We start from the raw sequence: 12,229 nt of genomic DNA on the forward strand, positions 1-12,229 counted from the left end.
CCAAGTTTGATAGGTGCTCAGACTGGAGACACAGCCATGCTCCAAGTCAAAGCAACAGCATGACACAAAGGCACAGAGCTACAGGACAGGCTTTCAGGCAGAAGGTAACCCTGAATGTATCCAGTAACAGTGCCACCACGCAAACTCACTTGAGTTGGGGTCCTTCAGACACACACATACCAGGTGCTAGAGAGAGTGACTGGCATGGAGCAGAAGTACCAGGGACCACCAATATACATGTTTCCTTAGAAATGAGGAGGCTGCTAAACAGGCAGCCAAATGCAGTGAGCTTCAGGGCAGCTCCAGGACACAAACCTTCAGTGTCGTCTTCTAAGGCCACAGAAATGTATTGGTGGGGCAATAAAGGCAAAACCTGCTGCCTCCTGACCAACACGAGAATGCCACAGAAGACCCTGTGCTGCAGCCACAGGCAGCAGAGAATTCACAGGGCAGCAGCAACTACTTTCCTTGCATGCTGACTGCTGGGTACTGTGGTTGGTAGCACTGCTCTACACAGAGCGGTCAGGACCAAAGCCACTCCAAAGCGAGAACTCGGTCCATGTCCAGAAAGCAGTTTTGCTGCTCTGTGTTCAAGTGGTTTCTTCCTTGAAGATTAATCAGAGCTGCCACAGGGCATTAACTTTACATAGGCAAACTATATACCACAACAGCCTCCCTCTCTTAAACCTATTTGGCAAACGTCCCACTGTGTTAATAGCATTCTCACCCACTCCCCTCTGAAGAAATGATGAAATTCAGTGCTGGGATATCTGCAAGGAAACCCAAGCTGAGACATGCAGGCAATTTAACTCTCCAAGGCTAGGCCCTACAGCCATAGGCACATGGCATATTTCACTAACATCTGCACCTTCTGCTTTTGTTGGAGCACTGTGCAGCTGCTAGTCGCAGAGCAAAGGAGAAGCGGTCAGCTTTTAAGCGCTGTCCTGCACAGGCTTTGTATGCAGACATGGCACAGGACACGCACTGAGCATCCCCATGCCTGCACAGCACTGTTATATCCAGAACGATTTCCATCTCGAGTCTCTCCTTCCTAATTCTGCTGCTCATCTGCACTTTCTGCTTGAACACAGGCTTTCCAGATTCTGCCTTGTCCTACCCTGCAGAGTGCTGTGAACTAACTGTGGTGCTGAGAAGACCAGTGGCAAAGCCTGAGGACAACTCAGCAGAAATTGCTTGTCACCAGTCCAATTCAAACAGTGAGTCATCTTGCCTCAGTTTCCCCATCTGTAAACTAGGGGTGACACTGAACTGCCCCCAAGCCCTAGAAGCATGAATTAACTTCTAGTCACAGCTTTTCTGAGGATGAGAACCATGGCAACAACGTTTTCTTTTTCACATTTTGAAGCTGCAGAAACAACTAGGAAAATAGCCCGCAAAGCAAGCAGCTCTTAACCCTTTCCTCTCCAGCACTCTGAAATAGCTCCAAATGGCTCCTGTGGTTACCTTCTGGTTCTTTTTAAGCAGTTCTGAGATGCAAGAGAAAACTAAAACGTAACACTGGCATAAAATTCCAATCTGTCCCCCAGAACAGTGCTGTTCCCTGTTCATAACAGAAGAACAAGCCAATCACTCAAGCAGGTAGCTTTTCACAGTCTCACAAGACCCTTGTGAGCCCAGTAAGAGCTCCATGTTGCAACCGGGAAAACTAAAGGAAAGACTTTCTGGAGCAGCCCACCTAAGTGACAAAGCAAGCAAACCCAACCAAATATCAAGATCTGTCTTAACACCACCCAGGCAATCATAATTAGTCCCCAAATCTGTGCTCCTGAGTCCCTGTCCTCCTTCCTCCACTAATTCTTCCTTCTGCCGTAAGTGAAAATAAGCCTAGAAGGTGAATATTGCTTCTTAGGAAAACTCTGCTGCATCTGAACAGCTACAGCAACCAACAAGCCGGGCCGTGGGGTGAGGGAACACTTGCACCTCAGACTGGAATGACACTCCCCAAGTAGTGAGGGTTTCTTAGGTCTGTGCTATCCTCCTCTACAAGCCCCTGCAAAAGATGTCCCAAAACAGGCAGAAAACAAGAGGGTAAAATAGACAGCATATAGGAACTTGCCTGAACAGGTCTATTCCCGAGGAAGTTTAGATCCATGTTCTCGCCAAAAAGGTAGCCCTCAGGGTGAGGGGTGTCAAACTTCTCGCCTCCCATAAAGAAGTGACTCGCAAAGTAGTTTCCTAGAAAAAGAAAACCACAAGGGAATAAAAAAACACCCCAAACCTCTAAATTAGTGCTTCCCAGAACAGCTGTCTGTGCAGTTTTTAATTCACAAGTATAGAATAGCACAAAACATAGAAAATACTTGCTAGTTCACTCCTTCCTTGTATTACTAATGGACACTGCCAACAATAGAAGCAGGGGAAGAAACTCAGCAAACGAGAATAAATCATTACAGTGGAGAAAATTCCATTTTAACGTGTTTTCCAGAGAAGGGACAGGGAACAGTAAGAGTCAGCTCTTTCCAACTTTGCTCAATTCTGATGAATTCTTTTTTTCTCCACCTTCCAGCCCCACAAACACCATTGACTTGCTCAGAGAAGGATGAGACTTTTTCCCACTGCAAACCCCTGCAGAGCCAGAGGGGCTCCTGTTAGGCAGTTTGCCTTCCCTCTCCTTTTTCATTCCCGTATCCCAGGGACAGAACCACACAAACCCTTTGCTGTGAGTGCTAAAGACTGCACGCCTTGATGCTGAATTAATAACATCGACAGTTCTAAATGCAGAAACAGGGATGTATGGAAGAGGTAAACCCTGGGACTGACTAAACTGAACTTCAGCTCTGAAAGCTTCACGGTGTATTTGTTTTATTCACCTTTAAGGTGATGCACTACAGTGCAGATTTCAGGAGATGAAGTCTGTGCAAGGTCACTGGGATCCTGGAGCACTGGATTAACTACAAAGTCAACCGAATCAATTCAGGTACATGAGGGCATCACAGACACAGCTTCCTCCTAAAAAGACTTCAGGAAAACACCCTCAAACATGAACTTCACAGAGTTACAATGTCAGATAAATAAGAATCAGGAGAGAACTGAAAGAGGAGGCTCCACCCCAGCCATTTCCCTGGAAGTTTCGGAGTGGGGGTTTTTCATGCGCGTGATGAAAGGACTGAGCCAAACGTACATTCGCTTCCCTATGTGCAGTGCACAGACAGCATAAGATTTGTTTTAAGACAAGTCATTACAGAAGCAGTAACTAATCATCTGAATTGTTATGGTGGCATTATGAAAAGATTTGCAGTCGCCTCTAGCTAGGAGCAAGCACAATTTACTCTGAAATGGAAGGGGTTTCATGAATGGCTGTTTTTTCCATGAAGGCTTTTTTTCCTTTATGCTTCAAGAAAGGCTCTTGCTCTGCACAGATGGTAGTGCTGTAATGACGATGGTAGTGCTCAGCTACTGCTGAGCTCAGCTTACAAGCATCCAGATGTTTCTATTACAGAAACACATCCATCTTTCCACATACAACAATCAACTTCAGCACAGGTCCAGAATCTACCTAGAATCTGTTCTACAGAATCAGCATAGCAAAAGGTATGTGCTCCAAATGACAGGCAACCTTTTCCCAGCCCTCCCAGAAGCCACAAATTAAAAATCTAACCTCCATATAATCTCCAAGCACAGCAAGCGGATACAGCCTCTCCACCTGAGATACACCACGGTGGTTTATGCTTGTATTGAGGTTCGGAAAAGCATGATGAACACTGGGGTTTAGGAACAGATTTTACATGGGTCAAGTAGGATTGTGTTTTGGAGCATTTGATCTGATTAACTGTGAAGACAACACTTGCGCAGGATGCCTCAGTACCGCAGCAGCTGATTATCTGGGATCTGAGTCAGCTCCCTCATACACGGTGAATGAGACATCCCGGGGCTTGACTCGACTCAGCAAACCTGTATTACAGATTCAGAGCGGAGCGCTTTTGTGGCAGAAGTTCTGCATCCTGTGCGCAGAGGACACAGAGCCCCAGCAGGCAAGGACTGCTCACCAGCACTGACACCCCATGCCTGCGGGGAGCCAGGAGAGCATCACCCCTGCAGCACCCTGGGAGGAAAACGTCTCTCTTGTACAACTGGAACGACACTGAGACACATAACTAGCACATTCAAGGCACCTCCTATGCTGCCCATGCTCCACTAAGAACTACTTTGAGGACCTCTAACACTGTTAGGATTTCTCAGAACTACACACTACCCCCTGCAATACAGCAGCACTTCTCTAACTGGAAACCACAGCTTCAATTCCACATTCAGACTGAAGGCTCCCTTCATCTTCCTGCTAAGTCACCTCTTGCAATGTGAAGGGTTTTTTTTCCCCAGAGGCACTTCCTTAATGAGCAAACAAGGGATGTAGTCAGTGCCAGTCAGAAGGAGCACAAGGAAATCACTTTGAGGAGCTCAGAAGGAACTCACTGGTGAGGAGAACACCCCAGGCTTTGCTGGTGCTGCTGCAGACACAAAAGCTGCCGCTTACACAAGGTCTCAACAGCAAAACTAACAAACCAGGATGGCAGCAAACTGTCTACACAAATTTATAACACAGTTCTCAGCAGCTAAAAAACAATCAACAGAAAAGATGTTTTACTGAAAGCTTTCAGAAACCAGTTGCTGCACCACCACATTCAGTTCAGAGCTCTCAAGGTAAGACCAAAGTTACGCATTATTCCTCTCAACCACTGGCACAAGCAACTCAGAGTTTACCCAAGGTGGAGACAAAATGCTTTAAGAAAGTGCTTCTGTAAATATCATACCAAGGGCTAAAAGGACAAAGTAAAAGGACAAAGAAAATTCAAGAAGGAAAACATGACGTATCCTCTTTTCCACTCACCGTGACATCCACACACCTAGCACAAGACCAACAGGCTATTTAGTGCCTCTAAAAGGCTTGTATATATTTTCTATGTGTTAAAATCCTGGTGCAGCTCCACTTCCAGGTTCTGTTTCCAGCTCCATTACAAAGACAGCTTTAGGATTTTAGCCAGACTACTATGGCTCTTGAACACTGTCCCCACATGTCCCCCCAGCCTATAAAACAACCCTGACCTACCTTATGCAGGTGTTGCAAGGCCAGCTTTGACAGAGCTCTATGGCTGTGGGCACAAGGGGGGATGCTAAGCACCATCCTCTTCCGCAGGAAAAAAAAGGAAAGCAAAAAAATCTTTGGATTAACCCTCCCCAGAGCTGCTACAAACAGAAATCCTTCTGGAAAACGCAGTGACACACTTACAAGGAAAGAAGACAAATAAACAAGGATGAGAACATGAGAAAAATGCCAGAGCAAAGAAAAACTGTGGCTTTACTTCCCCAGGGTAAACGAGCACAAGACACAGGAGATAATAACGTAAAAGAAAACACAAAAAGACGACACTGCTAAGGTAGATGAAGCACAATCAGTGGTTTTAACAGAAATTGTTGGAAAACTTTACAGTGGCTGGAAACACAGCACTGGGACACCCAGAACGGCCAAGCCTGCCTCATTAGTTTGTCCCAAGCAAAACCAAACTGGAACCCAAGGCTTCTCCAAGGCATCAAGTGACACCAAACTGCTTAACATTTAGTCCAACATGGTGGTGGAGTTTTATTATCATAAATGCACCAGCATGAAGGTGCTCCAGTCATAATTACTTCTCCCTAACTAATGCAGCATCCTAATGCCATGACCATGCGCACCCAACACACAGATGCGACGCACAAGTAACATGCTGGCAAGGGACACAACACCCTACAACAGCCAGGAGCAGAGTCAACAACACAACTATAGCCCCAGCAAAACAAGGGCGGTATCATACAATGGTCATTAACAGAAAGCAATTAAATGTCCATTCAGGCTTCTCACCATTAGTAGAATTAACAGTGAAGTGATAGAAATTGAGTACTTTTTATTTACCCAGTCACTCACCACTATGGCACACTGAGGGACTGGCTGACAGCACAGCCCTAGACACAGCCTGAGCCTGAACCAGCACCGCATCTGGATGAGGCCATCCTCATCTCCCATTCCTGCTGGGCCACCAAAAGCTACCACGTAGCAACCAGCAATGTGGCTCTGAGCTGGGTTAAATATAATCCAGCAACAAACCAGAGCAAAAGGAACTGGTTTTGATCCACAAGCTGCAGAGAAGGTGGGAAGGGAATGCTCCAGTCAATGCATCAGTGGTGATGGTGGTGGTGGCCGTCACCAGCAGGGTCAGGCTGAGGCTCCTACAGAACTACAGCAGGAGTAACGGAGACAACCGCCCCACTGTGCTGGGTGAGGAGCAAAAGCTATGTGTGAAATACAGAAACATGTTCCTGTCTTGACGCTGTCACAGTACACATGGCTTATGAGTGAAGAAGGTGGTGATGGACTGGTTACAACCCTGGGTACTCTGCTCCTATTTAAAAATGCTCTTTCTTTGATTAAAGCGTCATTCCTAAACAACAAAGCAGTTCCGCTTCTGAGAGGAGTAATCCGCCTCCTTTTTTTTTTCCCCCTTCCAAAAATGTCCAGGGAATTCTCTTCCAAAAGCCTACTCCAGAGGAGAAAAGCCATCTCAAGGGCACGTGCTCCCTGCCCTGCTCCCCACTGCAGATGAGCTCACTAGAACAAGAGAGGAGCTGACGAAGGAGCTGCAGAAAACACTGGTGCATTGCTCACTGGTTGCTAAAGCAATAGGGGCATCATGAGACTGCATGCAAGAACATGGATTGGTTTCCTGCTTCAAGCACAGGAGCACAGAGAAGATCATGACTGTTCCTTGCAATTACCCGTTTTTAAGCCCGTTTCATGGGGACACTAGTTCTTCTGTACAAACTGGGCCCCTCTCCAACCCCCTTCAACTGGTCAGGCATCCGCAATGCTAGCACCGTTTCCATAAAGCAAGCAAAAAGGTTAAAAGGTGCCAGTGAAGAGGGATTAGAGAAGGGAATCAGGTGTCTGAGCATTTCAGCAGCTTCAGCCCCCCAGATGCAGGAGGGGAAATGCAGAGGATCCACACCCAGAGACTTGGAGGAATAAGCAAGGCATTTCTAGAGGATTTTTAACTACAAAACCTCATACCAGCTGCAACAAACCTGTTAAACAATCTGTGTATGCCTCATCAGGGACTCTGGCTCATAAGGACCAAGGTGGATTCCACAACAACCTGCTCAAACCTCCACAGCACGTGACTGAGCCAGCAATAACCACATCAAAAGTCAGTAAGCAAGCACTGAATATTCAGCACTGCATTTGCAACCAGCTGTGACTCCGCAGCTGCCGTCACCTGGCATGACCTGATCAAGTACCCATGTTCCTTTTCACTGGCAGGCTGACAGACTGCTTACAGGACAGCCAGAATACCTGTAGTTTGTGTTTATTTCCTTGCACAACAGGTCCTTCTTGTGAGGTGGTATATTTGCTCCGGAAAGCAAACCCACCTCCTTCAAACCAATGCCCACCATGGACGGCAGCTGCCCAGAGCTCCAGCAGCTGCCCAGACCCCCGCAGTCAGGATCTGCTTCAACCAGAGACTCAGAAGTAAAGGAGGTAAAAGTGACCAACAGCCCTGGGTGCTGCAGAAGAGTCCAGTGGATGGATAACCTCAGGTAACGCTCTCTCACCACATCTTCCAGCCTTTCAGAGTAATGTCTGAGCAGCCAGGAGACTACCTGCGTGTCAGGCTTATGCTCCAGTGCACACATTCAAACAGCTAACACAGCTGGTGGAAAAGGGGCTTCTTCCAGACAAGCAGGCTCAGGGCTCACAGCATCAAGTTAGAAATAACTAGCAACTGTTTAGCCTAAGAACTTTTTGTAGTACTTCCGGCTTGCTTCCCAAAACCAGATAAAACCTTGCACACTCACTTCCAGTCGTCTTCACTGTCAGGTTTTGTACCAGTCATAGCCAATCTTTTCAGCCCCAAGCCAAACACACTTAAGATTGTAGGACCAGAAGGGACAGTGTCCTGATGAACACGCTGCACCTGAAGAAGGGGTTGTCATCCTAACAGCTCTTACTGTTCTGGTGTTTAGTTACCTTCCTTGAATGTCCACCATAGAAGTGTCCATGACCTCTCCTCCTGCCTAGAATGATCTTGAGCTTGAACAGCTCTTCTCCTGAAGTCTAGAGAATCCTTGTTATATAAACATGAAGGAAGGTGAAGAGAAAGGTCTAGCCCAAAGCCAGTACGCTTTCAGAAAGAGCACAAGCAAGTGCAAAAAAAAAAAAAAATCAACAAGCATCTCATTGTATCCAAAGCCTTAAAAAAATACCAATGTTTTTCTTTAATCAACTGTTTGAAAGTATTATCTGTTCAGTTTTACAAGGGGGGTACCACTTGTGGAACACTCTTTGACAGCATCAAGGTCAAAGACCGCTTCCAGGGTGCATGTGAACATAGAAACCCAACCTCATGTGTGTGACGGGGCTACCTGGGAAAGCACATTGGCTAAAACCCTGTTAAATCCTAGTTCAGATCATCACAACAGTCAGAAACAAGAGGGTGAGGATTTGAAAGAATCATTTTAATGTTTGTTGCATATGGTAGTTATAAATTAATCCAGTCCATATCTACAATTCTGTCTAAGTGTCAATAGAAACCAAAGGCAACCTCTATGCTGTAAGAGAACTGCCAGCAGGGCCCTTGGTACCACAACTAGAGCTGAGCAGGCAGCTCATGTCCACCCTGTCTCCCACACCAGGAAAGCCCCCCAACCAGGCACAGGACATGTAGAGTCCTGCTGTGACCTAGCAGTGGCATTTGCCTTTCCTAGCAGTCCAATGAACTAGCTCCCACCCCTATAAAAGGCAGGTTACATTTTCTAATAGAGCCAACACAGCTGAAGAATTTTTCTGGGCAGGTTTCCCCCTTCCATCTCCTCCACACCACCGTCCTTGCTGAAGACCAACCTGCAACAAGACAAGGTGTAATGATGGCAGGACTCTACTTGAGAAGATCTTGCACCCCCTGCAAACAAACTGGGGGGACGTGGCTCCCTCCATCACACAGCCCTGAGGATGTCACAGCCAGCAAGTCACCGGACACACACAGAACTTGAGTCTAAACAAAAAGGCTACACCATACGGAACCCAAACTGCTGCTCTTCACGTTCTTTAGCCTGCCTGGAAAAGCCCTAGCAGAACAGAAACTTAGGGACATCTGTAAGCAAATGGATACTGTAGGAGAAAACAGCACCTGAATTTCCGTCATGACTTGTCTTGAGAGAAGAACAAACAAAACTCTTTAAACGCGTTGAACCAGGCCAATCTCAAAAGCCAGTGTAAGACACGGCGAGTCACGGGCTCACCCCAACTTCACCAAAGTGCCACTGCTGACAACTCCATGAGTTTTCACAACATATCCCTTTGGAAAACACATACCCACATAAGCCATGCCAGTCAATGGCTCTGAGGAGAGAACTGCTGCCATGTCAAGGGGTTAAAGGCTGTCATATGGGAATTTTTCCATCCTCGATTCCAACAGATCCGATTTTCCTCTCGCATCCCCACCGAACTCCGGTGTCGCCTCCTCCCTGGCAGCAGGAGATGCCCTGCTTCCTGCAGAGCAACGATCTGCTGTGGTTCCCAGAGTGCAGAACCAAAGCCTCGCTCACCAACCGGGACCCAGCAGGACCAAAGGGCAGTGGCGGAGCCGGCGCTGGCAGAGGGCCGGAATGGGCTGACTACCGAAGCGCCAGGTTCTGGGCACCCGGCGCTCCTGCAGCCCTACACCTCAGCCACGCAGGGCACCGAGACGCCCTCCGACCGCGGGTTTAGCCCGAGAAGGACCATCCATCGGCTCTCCTCATCAGGGAGGCCCCAAGCCGGGCCACAGCCAGCCCCGGGCCCCGCTCGGCCCGGCCGGTGGCCAGCGCTCCCGCAGCCCCCTCCCCTGGGGACCCCGCGGCCCGGGCGCCCCCCGCTACGCCTGTCCGCCCCGGGGCGGCCTGGGGGGCACCGGGCCCAGCGAAAGCCCGTCCCCCGACCCCGTCCCTGAGAGGAGCGGCGCCGCGGCCCTCACCGGACTTGGGCGGGTATCGGTAGGCCGAGTTGGCCTGGATGTCGATGTCCTCCACGCCCGCAATGCGCCGGCTGAGCAGAGAGCCCATGGCGGCCGCGGGCAGCGCGGCCGGGCCGGGGGACGCAGAACGGCGGCGGCGGCGGCGCAGGGTACGCCGGGAGAGCAAGTCTGCCCGCGCCGTGACTACAACTCCCGTCAAGCACCGCAGCGGCGCCTACCAACCGCAGCGCGCAGGGGGCACGGGCCTCCCCCGGGGCGCAGCGTGCGCGCTACCGGCAGAGGGCGCCGTCATGCGGGGCCCGGGCAGGAGCTGCGGGCATGGGCTGCGCCGGGGTGGGGAGCGGGGGAGTACGGGAGTGCACAAGGACACCCCGGGCACAAGGATGCACAGAGAGGGTGCACAAGGACACCCCCTGCACGGGGATGCACAAGGAGGCACAAGGACACCCCCTGCACAGGGATGCACAAGGAGACACAAGGACACCCCCTGCACAGGGATGCACAGGGATGCACAAGGATGCACAAGGATGCACAGGGACACCCCTGCACAGGGATGCACAGGGATGCACAAGGATACCCCTGCACAGGGATGCACAAGGAGGCACAGGGACACCCCCTGCACAGGGATGCACAGGGATGCACAGGGACACCCCCTGCAGAGGGATGCACAGGGACGCACAGGGATGCACAAGGACACCCCCTGCAGAGGGATGCATCCTGCAAAAGGTGCAAAGGCAAAGCAAGGAGCAGGAGTCACGCTGAGGGTGCCCAGCCGGGGGAGCTCAGCCCCGGGAGGCTGTTTTGCTCAGCCCAGGGAATGATTAACCCGCTGGTAGTTGTTTGGCAGAAGAGCTTCATGCAGCAGTACCACAATCATCCACACAAGCCTCCTCTCCCGCTGGCTGCTGGGGACCAGGACCTGACACATCCCCCGGTCCATGCTGGGATGGGGTTTGCAGGGAGCTGCAGATTGACTGCATAGGCCAGCTGGGGTAGCCATGCACCTCCCGGGAATTGGGGATTCAGCATCTGGGCCAGTCCTGAAAGGTGGTAGCTGTTCCTGGCTGAGGGTCGATGCCAGCGGGAAAGGCAATCGACCTCCCCAGCTGCCAGACCATGGGAAGTTCACATGGGGAAACCTCTTCTGGTTCATCTTCTTGCAGATAATCCCTGCAGGAAAGTGAACAGAGGTGTCTGTGATTCACATGTGAGAGCACAGGAGAGTGGGGAACAACTGAAGGCTGTCTCACATGCATGACAACAGCCAGGAAGGTGGTGTGGAGGAAGAGGCACAGAAGAGCCCCTGCCAATGTCCCAGCACTGAGCCCTGCCCCCTCTAGTCCCCAAACTCTTGTAAAGGTGCAGGAAAAAGCCACCCAGGCTCAGCTTGCCAAGAGGCACCTTCCTGCACATGCACTGCAGACAGGCCTACACTGCAGAGGAACCAGGGACCCCAATTCCCAGCGGTGGGGTTGGGGATCCCTGGGACACATGAAGGAGCTGAGGAGGCACATGCAAAATCCCTGGAAGCAAGGGATGGGCAGGGGAAGAGGGCTGGGATGCCTGGAGACAGGACGCTGTGAGAGCGGAGCCTGTGGCAGGGAAGGGTTCTGTGATAGCGAGTGAGCGGTCAGTGTGTGGAATTTGCTGTCTGTAAACACAAACTGAAACACACCCGTCCGGAATAAACAAACAAACCCAAGGGGAAATGTCCTTCCGCTGAGTTATTACCGCTGCGGTTGTGGCCACCTGGAGCACAGCAGCTCTGCACCAACAGGGCCATATGAGGCATGGGCTGTGAGGAAAACGGGTGCTGGGGGTGAGGACTGACCTGGCTCTGCTGCGTCCCATGGTGCAGCAGGGCTGGGAAGGACAGGGGAAAGCCTGGGAACTAGCAGCAGCCACATCCTGCCAGCAACATCCTGCCAGCAAACCAGGAGAGTCAGGTACCCTGCACCCGGCAGAGGGGAGACCTGGGCTCTGCCTGGCAGTGCCTGGGTGCTGCCCACTGTGTGCCCCGGGACCCTGCTGGCACCTGGAGTGATGGTGCCTCTTGCTCAACCGGCCTCTCAGTGCAAGAGCTGCTCTCGACAGAAACTGCACAGAGAAGGAGGGATGGAGGCTGCTGACCAGCGAAGCCACGTGTGCTGCTCCGGAGCATGTTCCAGCTGCTCCTGGCCTGCACAGGCAGCTCGGGGATGCTCCGCGGTGCTGGGAACAAGTGCCAGCAG

General features: G+C 50.7%; 1 protein-coding gene across 3 annotated transcripts in view; it reads right to left on the reverse strand.

Annotated features, from left to right (window-relative positions):
• Positions 1-10,159, reverse strand: part of MGRN1 (mahogunin ring finger 1) — a 55,919-nt gene extending 45,760 nt beyond the window's left edge. For 2 of the 3 annotated variants that reach the window (XM_030484794.2, XM_030484795.1), the window contains exons 1-2: positions 9,999-10,138; positions 2,078-2,196 (exon numbers count right to left, since the gene is read on the reverse strand). In XM_030484794.2, the coding sequence (XP_030340654.1) occupies positions 2,078-2,196; positions 9,999-10,086 (207 nt within the window). In that variant the 5' untranslated portion in view covers positions 10,087-10,138. Of the gene's footprint in view, positions 1-2,077; positions 2,197-9,998 lie in introns of all 3 variants that reach the window. The other variant, XM_030484793.1, reaches the window with a different exon arrangement.
• Between the last annotated feature and the right edge of the window lie 2,070 nt (positions 10,160-12,229).

This window comes from Strigops habroptila, chromosome 4 (genome assembly GCF_004027225.2).
Source record: "Strigops habroptila isolate Jane chromosome 4, bStrHab1.2.pri, whole genome shotgun sequence".
Taxonomy (NCBI): Eukaryota; Metazoa; Chordata; class Aves; order Psittaciformes; family Psittacidae; genus Strigops; species Strigops habroptila.